The 16901-nt window shown below is 37.0% G+C and overlaps 1 protein-coding gene across 1 annotated transcript in view; it reads right to left on the bottom strand.

The window, feature by feature from the left end:
• Positions 1–16901, bottom strand: part of LOC132551341 (short-chain dehydrogenase/reductase family 42E member 1-like) — a 170668-nt gene that overhangs the window by 32827 nt on the left and 120940 nt on the right. The window contains exon 6 of the mRNA XM_060215475.1: positions 3479–3622. Within this exon, the coding sequence (XP_060071458.1) occupies positions 3479–3622 (144 nt within the window). The remainder of the gene's footprint in view (positions 1–3478; positions 3623–16901) is intronic.

Genomic DNA, 16901 nt, shown 5'->3' with positions numbered 1-16901 from the left:
TAGGAGAGAAGTGACACTATAGGAGAGCAGTAACATTGTAGGAGAGCAGTGACATTATAGGAGAGCAGTGACACTGTAGGAGAGCAGTGACACTATAGGAGAGCAGTGACACTACAGGAGAGCAGTGACACTATAGGAGAGCAATGACATTGTAGGAGAGCAGTGACACTATAGGAGAGCAGTGACATTGTATGAGGGCAGTGACACTACAGGAGAACAGTGACATTTACAATAGGTGAATTGTCATCATAGGTAAGTACCAACATTATGAGGAATGCTAACTATCCTCCAGTTTACCCAGGCAGGAAATATCATCAGTATAAAATCTCTAAGATCAATGCAATCAAATTGGGTGTTTATCAGAGGTTTTCTGCTTCATTTGAGTGAAATAACATCCCTGATTGGTCACTACCTTGTGAGCAAGTTATCACAATGCCTTCTTCATTGAGCAGTGCAACAGATTTATCATCTCTGGTCTGAATCTGTCGATATTCTAAACATTCATCAAAATACTCCATTAACTTCAAGAATGTATGAAAAAACGCCATTAATGACATGTGTGAAAATGGTTTTCCTCTTTTTACAACATGATTTGTTTTAATTAATCACACCTGTCGTAATTTCTATTTTTTTCTGGTCATTTTTTTCATGCCATGAATCCTCAGACAGGAAATAATAAACAAGCATTTGTCAAAAGATTTTTTAAACTTTTTTCCCCATTTCATCTGGTTGAAGACATTTTGTGTGGTGGGTTTTGAAGAATGCTTTAGCATACGTTGACAAACCACATGTTAAAATCATGCGATATTCTGTTCCATCGTTCATACACTTGCTAATGAAAGTGTCACATGTATGCAAATTATTGTATTTTATCATCACTCATCTCCATGGCAATGACACATCCTCGGAGTCATCATATTTCTTTTCATTCCTCCTTAAATTCTAAAGTTCAACACAAGATATTAATCACACAAACTTCCATATTGGTTAAGCTCCTTGTACTTTCCCACATCAAATGAAAGAGTCAGCGTGTCAGTTGTGAAATTAGATAGATATGCAACACAATTGGCTCAGAAATGTGGCGTCACTTGCTAGCCCTGGATAATAATTCGGGTGAAGTAGCTGGACAGACAGCACTTATTGTCATGCAAGGTTTCTCAAAGATGTTAATTCATAATAGACCTGTAGAATTTTTTAGTTGTTCATGAATTCATTTCTGTGATAAAAATGTGTAAATGAATTCAATTTTCAAATCAAAAAGATGAATCTAAAATAGGAAATGTATGACGAATGTAAATTCTGAATAAATGTGTTGATTACAAAGAAATTTGGAAAAAAATAATTGTTGAATATTCATGATCAAGATAGAAACTGAATCAAGAAGAAACTTTTTACCTAGCAAGCCACGAGCAAATTCAAAAGAACCACCAAATAATTTACAGCAATAAGATACATTTATCTCAAATAACAAGAGAATGAGGGAAAACAAGCTCAGATATTGCTCTGCCTGGACTGGTGGACAGAAAAATTAACAAGACAACATGGCTGAACATGTTTCAATAGGGGACTGACAGAAAGACAAACAATTAAGTAGAGTAAATGGCACAATCACCAGTATGTGTTACCAGGGCTATCTTGTCAGCAAAGAAAGACAGACAAGAAAGTAGCCTAAACAGTCAACTATAAGCAACTATGACTGCCATGTTCAACTGGGAAGTGTTGCCTGGACAGACAGGCAGACAATAAAGTAGACAACTAGGCCTACCATGTTCCACTCCTGGGTTCAGTGATGTCAGGACATAGACAAAACAGGTTGCTGGTAAATATATAATTATTAAGAGAAAGAAAATGATACCTTGACTCTGAATCCACTGACATTGAATTTTGATCAGATGTTTCCTTATTTGATTCAGGTCAACTTTGCTTCAAAGTTTTTAACAAAATATTGACCATTATGAAATGTTTGACCTGAAGTCAGGTGACTTTCCATCTGATTCTGGTAAATTTTTCATCATACATTCATGATAAAACACTTACGAGAATATTATTCAAAATTTAACCCTGACCCAAAATCTAACAAAATTTTATTTGATTATGGTCAATTTTGCTTCATGTCATAGCAATAAAAATATTGACCTTAACCTTTGACCTATGAACATGAAAGTGATTGAAGCAAGCAGTTTCTATGAAGAAACTAGAGATAAAAAGTAAATGTAATCTGCTGAATAGAACTGGAGACAATGCAGTCACTGATTCTTTATCTAAAATAACAGTGACTACCTTAACCTTTCACCTTTAAATATGAAATCAATCCCAAGCAAGCATTTCTCCCAGGAAACACTAGATAAAATCTGTGTGCCTACCAGAACTGGACATGTGCAAAAACCCAACAAAAGGTGGATGGACAGATGGACAGACTAATTACAATAGGGCACCCGTATCTGCAAAGCAGGGCCCTAAAGATGTATGGTCTAAACATTCTAGCTGGTATCTAGTGTTAAAGATTCAGCGTATCACATCCTAGAAGGCTAAGAAATCTGAATAAAGAGATCAAACTTCATCCAATTGATTTTTAACTTCAGTAAGAATATGATGTACCAGATTTAAAATAAAAGTACAACATGTTCGTGATGTATGTACCATGAGCATTAAGAAAATAAAACGCACGAGACTTAATGTCTAATCCTCTAACCTATGTAATTGGCAGAAAGAGAAGGTAGAACTGTATACTCAGTAGGACAAGTTTTTATAATTAAATCAATCTAAATTGCATCAGAGCTCTACAACTCTGCTGAGGTAAAAGAGCATTATAAGCTTCCATGCAATCACTGACATTTTGTCTGAAATTTATGTCACGAAGAGAGATAAGTTTCAAGGATGATTACATTAAATAAATGCTATCCGTACATCAGGGAGCAGTAAGGTCATAAAGTTAGCTACTGATTGTAACACCATATTATACTGGCAGGTTAAACACAAATGTCAAAACCACAAAAAAACAGGTAAAGTTCTTCCACATCATGAAGGAAAATAAAGTCTTTCTATGAAGTAAGCAGGGATATTTCCACTGACATCAAGCTATATATTAGCTGAACAATATACAAATTCAATGATTAATTACAATTCAAGTCTATATTACTGTCACACAGCTTGCAAATGAGTTAATAGTGATGTTACACAACTCACCAAGACATCAACAGTACTTTCACACATTTAACTCACCAAGGAGACGACAATGCTCTTATATTACTTACAAATGAGTCAATAGTGATGTTACACAATTCACCAAGGAGTCTAAGTTCAGTCACACAACATATCTTATGAACTACCACAGCACTTCATATACTGATTCATCATAACCTATTGTTATGATGGCTCGTAACTTAATGAATGTTTTTCTTAACTTAGCATTGGTCTGTGAACTACTAATTTACCGATAGGTTCGTAAAGGTACTAGAAAGTTAAATTTCAGACATACCACAATGCGAGGGATGTGTCGTTGGTCTTCAGGACCATACACTCCAGCCAAACGTAAAGCACAAGTCCTCAAACCATTCCTTCCATCTGTCTTCAGTACCGTTTGTTCTGCAATACTTTTCGTACGGGAATAATGATCAGGATGCTGCAAAGAAAGTATGGTATATATATACAAATAAAAATTATTAAAATTACACAAATTCCGGAGAAATATATCTACAAGCAACATGGTGATAATGATACTGAAGAATTGTACTACAAAGCATTGTTTCATGGATAGCTGTTCAAAAAGTGAAGACATCATTTTTGTAAGGAAATTAAAGTGCTTGTATCTCTGAGGTAATCAGCTTTACTTTTCCCAGTTGTAAGTTATGGACATGGGTACTTTTTTCTGAAAACTCTACCGATGTACTTTTACATGCGCTTATCTGTTTAAATGGCTGACACCTCTGGCACAACAAAGCTAATGGCTTAATAGTATACATGGCCAACCCTGCACCGAACAATTAAAGAATGAAATAAAATTAATCTCAATGAAATTTTCATATCTCTATTTATTTCCAATAGAAGAATTGTCTCATTATTCACGCACAAAGATTCTCTCTCAGAGGAGACATGAAAAGGAACGCTAATCAAGCTTTCCACCTGTGATCTGTGGTAATGTCTGATGGGGTATCATAAAAATGGAATAAAAGTTGTACTAGGACCAACTCTGTGTTACTGGTAAATATTGACATCAACTCTGTGTTACTGAACTCTGTGTTACTGGTAAATGTTGATACCAACTCTGTGTTACTGGTAAACATTGATACCAACTCTGTGTTACTGGTAAACGTTGATACCAACTCTGTGTTACTGGTAAATGTTGATACCAACTCTGTGTTACTGGTAAATGTTGATACCAACTCTGTGTTACTGGTAAATGTTGATACCAACTCTGTGTTACTGGTAAATGTTGATACCAACTCTGTGTTACTGGTAAACGTTGATACCAACTCTGTGTTACTGGTAAATGTTGATACCAACTCTGTGTTACTGGTAAATGTTGATACCAAATCTGTGTTACTGGTAAATATTGACATCAACTCTGTGCTACTGGTAAATATTGACATCAACTCTGTGTTACTGGTAAAGTTCATTTGTTCTGTATTCACTTTACTTAATGATACTATGTTACATCTATATGATTTATGTACATGGACTTGGAGTATGTTACAAGTTTCAGCAAAGTATATTTCCTTGTTACCTGGACATATCCTAATGTAAATTTCATTTTTTGTATAACATGATATATGAAGGTTATATTGAGGGTATGTGAATTCGCACTCTTTAGGTGTGTATCTAAATAATAATTCTGTAATTGAGGGGTCAAGGGCCCTAAATTTGAAACACATCAATTGTCTTTGAATGACCAATGTATACACTAAGTTTCATGATCCTTGCATAACTATGGGCAAAGTTATAGTGCGGACAAGAAATTTCAACAAAGGGCAATAACTCTGCAAATGAGGGGCCAAGGGTGGATGGACAGACAAGTCAGCAATCTCCTAATTTTTTGGATGAGCAAAAAAGGCTTAATAAAGGCTTATTAACCCATATTCTTTGATAATGACTGCTCCCTACAAAAGTAAATGTATGTGAGCAGACAACAGGTCATGGAGACGTAACTGATATAAGCTATATTCAATCAATTTTAAAACAACTTCAATTATAATTTGATAAAACAATATTTTCTCTTAATATTTGAAAATGTATAACCTAATCAGTCACTGGGATTAGTTTCATTTAAATATTTACCTTGTGTCTATTTTCTTTGATGAGAGACTTGTTTTCAAAATTAGGTTAATCAGAAGTGCTATATTTAGAACAGCAAAAGTACAAAAAAAAACAGCACAAACCATTGTTAGTGGGAGCAAAGAAACAAAAGATCAACAGGTGTGTGAATTTACATACTGTGTGAAATTATGTACCCTTACTCTACACTGAACTCATTTGCTACGTTGAATTATAGAACTTTCCTTCCATCATAAACTTGCATGTACCACAGTGCAGAATTTTATATTTTACCACTTTAAATTCGTGATGTTCCTGATATATTGAGTTGCACATGGCTCAATATATATAATTTACAAGGCATAATTGAGGACAAGGAAATGCTTCATACATTCCAATGCAGTGAAGAGAATGTCCATTAGAGGAATATGAGAACCCTCAATAATCAAGATTTCTGATTTGTAATCTACGACATATTGTCAAGGCTACAGTGGCTACTATCACTGCTAATTTGATTAAAAAGGAAGCACACTGTCCACCTATCTTAACTTGAATCTTCAATTTGACCATTTTTACAGCTGAGTGATTTGCATGCAATCTGCCATCAACCTTTATGAATCACCTGTTTTCACTTGAATAATTCATTTGACAATGGTACAGAGCAAAGACAGAAGTAAATTATTCAGCATGTCTGTGATCCTGGCATATGTTGGGTTCTGTGTTATAGAAAAATTGTTCAAATAGCTTCTTTCATGGATCGGCTACTGTAAGACTTTTTATTTAATCACAGTTTTTACAAAATTCCTGACATTAGGGATGTGTACAAGGGGAACCATGACCATGGTCAGGAGTAACAGACGATAGGAATAGCATTGACAAAATTGTACATGAGGGATGTTCAGACAATTGTCTGATAATGTGGTGACAAACTACTTAATAAAAGTAAGAAATCTGATAGCTACAATACAACATACTGCCCCAAATCATCACACTATCTCATGTTTAGTCTCCAATATACTTGTATGTCGTTTCTTTTCTTTCAAAATGATTAAACAAATTTAGAAGTGACATCATGAAATTGTTATATTTGTGAAATTCCTCTCATTAAACAACAGATTCCATCCCCATGAGAAGTGAGAATCAGATTGGTGCAAGGTGATGTTAATGGATATTAAGATTTTATGTCTATGTGCCAACAGAAAGATTGAACTATTGTGTCAATAGAATGATAAGTACATAACCTTAACCTTCAACTTGTCTGAGTATATTTCCCTGTAAACTGGATGAAAATTTTATATAATCAGATGAGAACTTAAAGACCAGTCATTTTTCTTTGATGTTGAACCTATGATAGTGTCTTCAGAAATTAATGACAGGAAAAATAAGCATGAAGATTCATAATATTTACCAACAAAGTAAAACTTTAAGGCAGTTGGATTATTATTGGTTAAAACCAAGCATTTGTATGCTGTGTGATGTAATATGGTAAGAATAAAAATCCAGGGTGTGGCTGACATCTCCAACAGAACAAGATTCTAGGTGAAGTTGACATCACAAACAGAACAAGATTCTAGGTGAAGTTGACATCACAAACAGAACAAGATTCTAGGTGAAGCTGACATCACTAACAGAAAAAGATTCTAGGTGAAGCTGACAACACTAACAGAACAAGATTCTAGGTGAAGCTGACAACACTAACAGAACAAGATTCTAGGTGAAGCTGACATCACTAACAGAACAAGATTCTAGGTGAAGCTGACATCACTAACAGAACAAGATTCTAGGTGAAGCTGACATCACTAACAGAACAAGATTATAGGTGAAGCTGACTTCACTAACAGAACAAGATTCTAGGTGAAGCTGACATCACTAACAGAACAAGATTCTAGGTGAAGCTGACATCACTAACAGAACAAGATTCTAGGTGAAGCTGACATCACTAACAGAACAAGATTCTAGGTGAAGCTGACATCACTAACAGAACAAGATTCTAGGTGAAGCTGACATCACTAACAGAACAAGATTCTAGGTGAAGCTGTCATCACTAACAGAACAAGATTCTAGGTGAAGCTGATATCAGTAACAGTACAAAGTTCTAGAAGAAACTGACATCAGTTATGAAACAAGATTCTCAGAGAAATTGATGTCCGTATCAGAACACGATTCATAGCAAAGCAAATAGAACAAGATTCTCAGTGAAACTGACATCAGTATCAGATCAAGATTCTTGGCAAAGGTGACATCTTAGTATTAAAACAAGATTCTAGGCCAAACTGATATCGGAATCAGAAACAAGGTATCAATTCTGAATTTGACAAGGTCTTCAAATCAAAAGATGAAAGGGTATCACTTTCACCCCTAATCATATGTCATTAGATATAGTGTACATTTAAGGGATATTGATGTGCTCACCAGTCGTATCCCAACATCTGGCTTTGTAGGTATTACTTATCTCCAGCATGATGCACGTTGGTCACATAGACATATGCTTGATCATGCCTACTTTACATGTCTGTCCAATCCTTTCAGATCCTGATTATATGGTGCACACTGAGACAAGATGGAGGAACAAATCTTTCTGTTGGTGTAATCCCTGTAATTTAGACTGTGCAGTGTTATGTGTACTCTTGCACTACTACCTCTAAATACTCATCTAACCACTAAATATATTAACTCACGATATATGGCCATTTCAGTTTCGCAAGCTATTATTCCAAAATTTTATAGACATTCTACTTAATATGTTTGGCAATGAATTCAAATATAACTTAAATGTGAGACACCGTCGATGTTATCCCATGTTGTTGTACAAAATAATGACAGGATAACATTGTTTTGTTTACAGTACAAAAAAATGTATTATTTGATGGAAATATGATATACTCAGTAGCTATATTTCTGTGCGTTGGTGTATAATGTAAGTATTTTCCATGATATATCGATAATAAGACAATAAAACAAGATCCCAGAGAGATCTTGGTGCACATTATTGTTTTATCTTTATTTCTGATGTAAAAGCTAGATTTTTAACCTTCTTTTCTGTTCTTTTCTCTTTTTTTTCTTTTAATGATTTGAAATTTGAACAATTGCAGAAATAGCGATAATAATCTTTAACTACCAAATCCGAAATGGTCGCATTGAAGCCATTTTGCTTTTCTGATCAGTCCCAAAATCAGATTTGCACAACTAGGGATCAAGGGAAACCTACACATGTAATCTGAGAATGATCTATGCAACAATTCTCAAGGAATAGCAATATCAGTGTTTACTAGGCGAAATCCAAGATGGCCATCTGTCCACCTTATTTTTCCTGATCAGTCCCAAAATCAAAAGGGTACAACTAGGGATCAAATCTGCATGAGAAATCTGAAAGAGATCTAACCAGTACTTCTAAAGAAATAACGATAACATAAATTGTTTACCAACAACAGACAATGGACGTAGGACGATTCGTATAGCTTACCGCCTGATGATGGTGGGCTAAAAAATACTGTTTCTATTTCAGAGTTACGTCCCTTTGGAAATCAGCCACCTTTTGTTTCGATACTTTTTGTGCAGGCTTTGATTGATGCAATAGTTTTTCTTTCATTCTTACTTTCAGATACTGTGATATGTTTTAAATGGAAAGCATTAAAAAGATAATTGTTTATAAAACTAACAGTGGTATTAATATTTCAACCCATTGCTATATTTTTCTGAACAAGTAAGAAATGTTGCTTTCATTGGAGTATGCTAATGGAATTTCATGAATGATGTTGAATATGTAAAAAATAAAATTTCACAAACGGATTTGACAAAACGTGTTAAATTTTACAAACCAGTCAATAAGAAAATCTTCTGACAGGGTAAATGGTTAATCAATATATATGCTAATTAAGCAACAATAACTTAAATGCAATATATTTGGAAACTATACAACAACCCTTACACAACACACCATATATGTCATTCAACCAGACAAAACTCTCAGCACACAAACACCCGCAGTATGCAATCTTATGATATACACAATGATGCATTCCAAAATTATTCTTCTTGAAATCACACGCTCGGCAGTTGAGAATTATAACTTTGTTCCCGTGTATTGGCTAACTTATTCATGGATGATTGGATCATTTTAGGGTTTTATCAATATTACTGGAGGTTGTGGTGGCCGACAACAATGATGATGATGAAAAATACAAAATTGAAAAAAATTGAAGAAGTTTCTGGTCAAAATCCTTTAATACAGGAATCCAGTCTCCATACGTAAGGAACCAAGGAATCCAGTCTCTATACAAAAGAAACCAAGGAATCCAGTCTCCATACGAAAGGAACCAAGGAATCCAGTCTCTATACAAAAAGAAACAAGGTATCCAGTCTCTATACACCAAAAGAACCTTGGTATCCAGTCTATACACCAAAAGAACCTTGGTATCCAGTCTATACACCAAAAGGACCTTGGTATCCAGTCTATACACCAAAAGGACCTTGGTATCCAGTCTATACACCAAAAGAACCTTGGTATCCAGTCCATACACCAAAAGAACCTTGGTATCCAGTCTATACACCAAAAGGACCTTGGTATCCAGTCTATACACCAAAAGGACCTTGGTATCCAGTCTATACACCAAAAGGAACTTGGTATCCAGTCTATACACCAAAAGGAACTTGGTATCCAGTCTATACACCAAAAGAACCTTGGTATCCAGTCTATACACCAAAAGGACCTTGGTATCCAGTCTATACACCAAAAGGACCTTGGTATCCAGTCTATACACCAAAATAACCTTGGTATCCAGTCTATACACCAAAAGGACCTTGGTATCCAGTCTATACACCAAAAGGACCTTGGTATCCAGTCTATACACCAAAAGGACCTTGGTATCCAGTCTATACACCAAAAGAACCTTGGTATCCAGTCTATACACCAAAAGGAACTTGGTATCCAGTCTATACACCAAAAGGACCTTGGTATCCAGTCTATACACCAAAAGAACATTGGTATCCAGTCTATACACCAAAAGGAACTTGGTATCCAGTCTATACACCAAAAGGACCTTGGTATCCAGTCTATACACCAAAAGGACCTTGGTATCCAGTCTATACACCAAAAGGAACTTGGTATCCAGTCTATACACCAAAAGGACCTTGGTATCCAGTCTATACACCAAAAGAACCTTGGTATCCAGTCCATACACCAAAAGAACCTTGGTATCCAGTCTATACACCAAAAGAACCTTGGTATCCAGTCTATACACCAAAAGGAACTTGGTATCCAGTCTAAACACCAAAATAACCAAGGATTCCCGTCTACACCAAGATCTAAGAAACCTATTTCTAAAAATCAAAGAAATCTGGTCAATTTGTTTTAACCTGTGGTTAGAGCAACTAAGGTTAACAATCTCTTGAACCCACTCTATAAATCAAAGAAGTCTGTGGTCAGTTTGTCCTAAGCTGTGGTTAGCGACAAACCTTACATTTTCTGGAACCCACTCTATTAATAAAAGAAATCTGTGGTCACTTTGTCTTAAGCTGTCATTAGAAAAGCCACAAAACCTAACAATCTCTGGAACCCACTCTATCAATAACAGAAATCTGTGGTCAATTTGTCTTAAACTGTGGTTAGAACCACTAAACCTAACAATCTCTGGAACCCACCCTATAAATTAAAGAAATCTGTGGTCAGTTTGTCTAAATCTGAGATAAAAGACTTTAAACCTAACAATATCATGAGTTCAGTCTCTGTATCAAAGGAACCAAGGAATCCAGTCTATACACCAAAGGTACCAAGGTATCCAGTCTCTTTACCAAAGGAACCAAGGAATCCAGTCTATACACCAAAGGTACCAAGGTATCCAGTCTCTTTACCGAGGGAACCAATGAATCCAGTCTATACACCAAAGGAACCAAGGAATCCAGTCTCTATACCAAAGGAACCAAGGAATCCAGTCTCTATACCAAAGGAATCCAGGAATCCAGTCTCTATACCAAAGGAACCCAGGAATCCAGTCTCTTTACCAAAGGAACCTAGGAATCCAGTCTATACACCAAAGGAACCTAGGAATCCAGTCTCTTTACCAAAGGAACCTAGGAATCCAGTCTCTTTACCAAAGGAACCTAGGAATCCAGTCTATACACCAAAGGAACCCAGGAATCCAGTCTCTTTACCAAGGAACCCAGGAATCCAGTCTCTATACCACAGGAACCAAGGAATCCAGTCTCTTTACCAAAGGAACCTAGGAATCCAGTCTCTTTACCAAAGGAACCAACAAATCCAGTCTTTTTACCAAAGGAACCAAGGAATCCAGTCTATACACCAAAGGTACCAAGGTATCCAGTCTCTTTACCGAGGGAACCAATGAATCCAGTCTCTTTACCAAAGGAACCTAGAAATCCAGTCTCTTTACCAAAGGAACCCAGGAATCCAGTCTCTATACCACAGGAACCAAGGTATCCAGTCTATACACCAAAGGAACCCAGGAATCCAGTCTCTATACCAAAGGAAACTAGGAATCCAGTCTCTTTACCAAAGGAACCCAGGAATCCAGTCTCTATACCACAGGAACCAAGGTATCCAGTCTATACACCAAAGGAACCCAGGAATCCAGTCTCTTTACCAAAGGAACCCAGGAATCCAGTCTCTATACCAAAGGAACCCAGGAATCCAGTCTACACACCAAAAGAACCCAGGAATCCAGTCTCTATACAAAAGGAACCAAGGTATCCAGTCTCTTTACCAAAGGAACCTAGGAATCCAGTCTCTTTACCAAAGGAACCCAGGAATCCAGTCTATACACCAAAAGAACCCAGGAATCCAGTCTATACACCAAAGGAACCTAGGAATCCAGTCTCTATACCAAAGGAACCTAGGAATCCAGTCTCTATACCAAAGGAACCTAGGAATCCAGTCTCTATACCAAAGGAACCTAGGAATCCAGTCTCTTTACCAAAGGAACCCAGGAATCCAGTCTATACACCAAAGGAACCTAGGAATCTAGTTTATGCACCATGGAACCAAGGAATCCAGTCTATACACCAAAGGAACCCAGGAATCCAGTCTCTTTACCAAAGGAACCAAGGAATCCAGTCTATACACCAAATGAACCTAGGAATCCAGTCTCTTTACCAAAGGAACCAAGGAATCCAGTCTATACACCAAAGGAACACAGGAATCCAGTCTATACACCAAAGGAACCAAGGAATCCAGTCTATACACCAAAGGAACCCAGGAATCCAGTCTCTTTACCAAAGGAACCAAGGAATCCAGTCTATACACCAAAGGAACCTAGGAATCCAGTCTCTATACCAAAGGAACCAAGGAATCCAGTCTATACACCAAATGAACCCAGGAATCCAGTCTATACACCAAAGGAACCTAGGAATCTAGTTTATGCACCATGGAACCAAGGAATCCAGTCTACACCAAGAGAGCTGGCGGTCGTAGCCTCTAAACCTAACAATCTAAGAAACCAATTTTATAAATCAAAGAAATCTGGTCAATTTGTTTTAACCTGTGGTTAGAGCAATTAAGCCTAACAATCTCTGGAACCCACTCTATCAATAACAGAAATCTGTGGTCACTTTGTCTTAAACTGTGGTTAGAGGCACAAAACCTAATAATTTCTAGAACCCACTCTATCAATAAAAGAGTTCTGTGATCAATCTGTCTTAACCTGTGGTTAGAACCACTAAACCTTACAATCTCTGGAACCCACTCTATAAATTAAAGAAATCTGTGGTCAGTTTGTCTTGACCTGAGATAAAAGACTTTAAACCTGACAATCTAATGAGTCCAGTCTCTGTATCAAAGGAACCAAGGTATCCAGTCTATACACCAAAGGAACCCAGGAATCCAGTCTCTTTACCAAAGGAACCAAGGAATCCAGTCTCTTTACCAAAGGAACCAAGGAATCCAGTCTCTTTACCAAAGGAGCCAAGGAATCCAGTCTCTTTACCAAAGGAACCAAGGAATCCAGTCTATACACCAAAGGAACCCAGGAATCCAGTCTCTTTACCAAGGAACCAAGGAATCCAGTCTATACACCAAAGGAACCCAGGAATCCAGTCTCTTTACCAAAGGAACCAAGGAATACAGTCTATACACCAAGGAACCCAGGAATCCAGTCTCTTTACCAAAGGAACCAAGGAATCCAGTCTATACACCAAAGGAAGCTAGGAATCCAGTCTCTTTACCAAAGGAACCTAGGAATCCAGTCTATACACCAAAGGAACCCAGGAATCCAGTCTATACACCAAAGGAACCCAGGAATCCAGTCTCTTTACCAAAGGAACCAAGGAATCCAGTCTATACACCAAAGGAACCCAGGAATCCAGTCTCTTTACCAAAGGAACCTAGGAATCCAGTCTCTTTACCAAAGGAACCCAGGAATCCAGTCTCTTTACCAAAGGAACCCAGGAATCCAGTCTCTTTACCAAAGGAACCAAGGAATCCAGTCTATACACCAAAGGAACCCAGGAATCCAGTCTCTTTACCAAAGGAACCCAGGAATCCAGTCTCTTTACCAAAGGAACCCAGGAATCCAGTCTATACACCAAAGGAACCCAGGAATCCAGTCTCTTTACCAAAGGAACCCAGGAATCCAGTCTCTTTACCAAAGGAACCCAGGAATCCAGTCTCTTTACCAAAGGAACCCAGGAATCCAGTCTCTTTACCAAAGGAACCCAGGAATCCAGTCTCTTTACCAAAGGAACCCAGGAATCCAGTCTCTTTACCAAAGGAACCCAGGAATCCAGTCTATACACCAAAGGAACCTAGGAATCTAGTTTATGCACCATGGAACCAAGGAATCCAGTCTATACACCAAAGGAACCCAGGAATCCAGTCTCTTTACCAAAGGAACCCAGGAATCCAGTCTCTTTACCAAAGGAACCAAGGAATCCAGTCTATACACCAAAGGAACCCAGGAATCCAGTCTCTTTACCAAAGGAACCCAGGAATCCAGTCTCTTTACCAAAGGAACCCAGGAATCCAGTCTCTTTACCAAAGGAACCCAGGAATCCAGTCTCTTTACCAAAGGAACCCAGGAATCCAGTCTATACACCAAAGGAACCTAGGAGTCTAGTTTATGCACCATGGAACCAAGGAATCCAGTCTACACCAAGAGAGCTGGCGGTCGTAGCCTCTAAACCTAACAATCTAAGAAACCAATTTTATAAATCAAAGAAATCTGGTTAATTTGTTTTAAGCTGTGGTTAGAGCAATTAAGCCTAATAATCTCTGGAACCCACTCTATCAATAACAGAAATCTGTGGTCACTTTGTCTTAAACTGTGGTTAGAGGCACAAAACCTAATAATTTCTAGAACCCACTCTATCAATAAAAGAGTTCTGTGATCAATCTGTCTTAACCTGTGGTTAGAACCACTAAACCTAACAATCTCTGGAACCCACTCTATAAATTAAAGAAATCTGTGGTCAGTTTGTCTTGACCTGAGATAAAAGACTTTAAACCTGACAATCTAATGAGTCCAGTCTCTGTATCAAAGGAACCCAGGAATTCAGTCTATATACCAAAGGAACCATAGAATCAAGTCTCTTTACCAAAGGAACCAAGGTATCAAGTCTCTTTACCAAAGGAACCCAGGTATCCAGTCTATACACCAAAGGAACCTAGGTATCCAATCTATTCACCAAAGGAACCTAGGAATCCAGTCTCTATACAAAAGGAACCAAGGATTCTAGTCTCTTTACCAAGTAAACCAAGGAACTGTCTCTTTACCAAAAGAACCAAAGAATCCAGTCTCTATACCAAGGGAACCAAGGAATCCGTTTTCTTTACAAAAGGAACCAAGGAATCCAGTTTCTTTACCAAAGGAACCAAGGTATCCAGTCTATACACCAAAGGAACCAAGGTATCCAGTCTCTTTACCAAAGGAACCAAGGAATCCAGTCTCTTTACCAAAGAATCAAGGAATCCAGTCTCTTTACCAAGGAACCCAGGAATCCAGTCTCTATACCAAAGGAACCAAGGAATCCAGTTTCTTTACCAAGGAACCCAGGAATCCAGTCTCTATACAAAAGTAACCCAGGAATTCAGTCTATATAACAAAGGAACCATAGAATCAAGTCTCTTTACCAAAGGAACCAAGGTATCAAGTCTCTTTACCAAAGGAACCAAGGAATCCAGTCTCTTTACCAAGGAACCCAGGAATCCAGTCTCTTTACCAAGGAACCCAGGAATCCAGTCTCTTTACCAAAGGAACCAAGGAATCCAGTCTCTTTACCAAAGGAACCCTTGGAATCAGTCTACACCATAGGACCCTGTGGTTAGAGTCTTTAAACCTAAAATCTAAGAAACCTATTTTTATTAATCAAAGAAATCTGTGGTCAGTTTGTCTTAATAGGTGTTGAAAATCCTTAAACCTTGGAATCTCAAAAACCCTTTCTACATACCAAAGAAACCAAAACACCAATTCTTTAAACCAAAGTAACCATGTTTATAGCAAATAAACTCAGTTCCATTCTACAACCATAAATGATCTCTAAACTGAAGGAACCCATAACCATAAGCTATGAACCAACCATTTCGTGTTCTATAGACATTTTTTTCAATGTTCTATGTTACTGAAATCTTTCCGGTGATCAAAAGGACAAAACAAACTAGGTCTTGTCAATGTAAATGTTACAGTTTGTATCAATGCTGTTTCTGTGTTCAGCAGGACATTAATGTTTATTGATAAAGAGCCTCGTTTGCTCTATCAAATGATACAAAATGTATTTCTGGACTTCGACAAGCTTCAACATAATCCAGGCTCGCTCCCCAAGATAGCAGAAATATGCTTATTGGGTTTTATATCTCGTTTTCAGTACCATGATATGTGAATCTAAACCTTTATATACAATTTTTCCATATTTAAGCACTTTAAAAAATTCCTCCTGGCAATATACCATAAGTGCATGTCAATTTGGCTAAGTAAAAATAAATTTTATTATGATCGATGGCTGATCTGTGTCTATTTTAACTCAGAAATCAGCTATCTGTACTGGGGGCAAAAGTCAGAGAGATAGCAGTGTTTTCTATAGGAACATTACCATATTTACCAACTTGCTGGTTCTGTATCACCACGGAATACTTGTCACATGTGACATTCATGCTGGTCAAGGAAGAAATAGTCACTTCAAATTTACCATTTCAAAATAATCGAGATTGAATGAATAGTTAAACAAATAATTTGCCATTCTTTTTTTCATCTAAAGTTTGGTGAGTTTTTTTTTTTGTTACTTTCACATAACATACTTTCATGGGGCTCATTTTTGTGATTTTCAAAAAAAAACAAAATGCTATTTTGTGAACACTTGATTTTGTTGATAAATACAGCTCAATAAATCTACAAAATACTGATTTTAACAGTTTGAGAACATAAAAATTTATGATACCATGATATTGATGGAAGTAAACCACCCACAAAAATTTATGGTTTTACAGTAATAATTAATTCAGGCTTCATCAATCACTTTTCTTTCATAGTTTTCCCAAGAAATCCTTCAAAGCTCTTTCAGGTTGATATGCATTTTGTTATGACATCATGGCATCCCTTAATACACACAAAAAAAAAAAAAAAAAAAAAAAAAAACCCCAGAAAACTTTCGAGGATTGAGAGATACTCTAACACCCAAACTCTTCCCTATGACAATCCTCCCCTGTGAAT

The sequence above is a fragment of the Ylistrum balloti genome, unplaced genomic scaffold (genome assembly GCF_031769215.1).
Source record: "Ylistrum balloti isolate Yb309-2 unplaced genomic scaffold, AGI_CSIRO_Ybal_v1 Utg370196, whole genome shotgun sequence".
Lineage (NCBI taxonomy): Eukaryota > Metazoa > Mollusca > Bivalvia > Pectinida > Pectinidae > Ylistrum > Ylistrum balloti.
The sequence above is the reverse complement of the archived record's forward strand: the minus strand, read 5'-3'. Positions and strand labels throughout refer to the sequence as shown.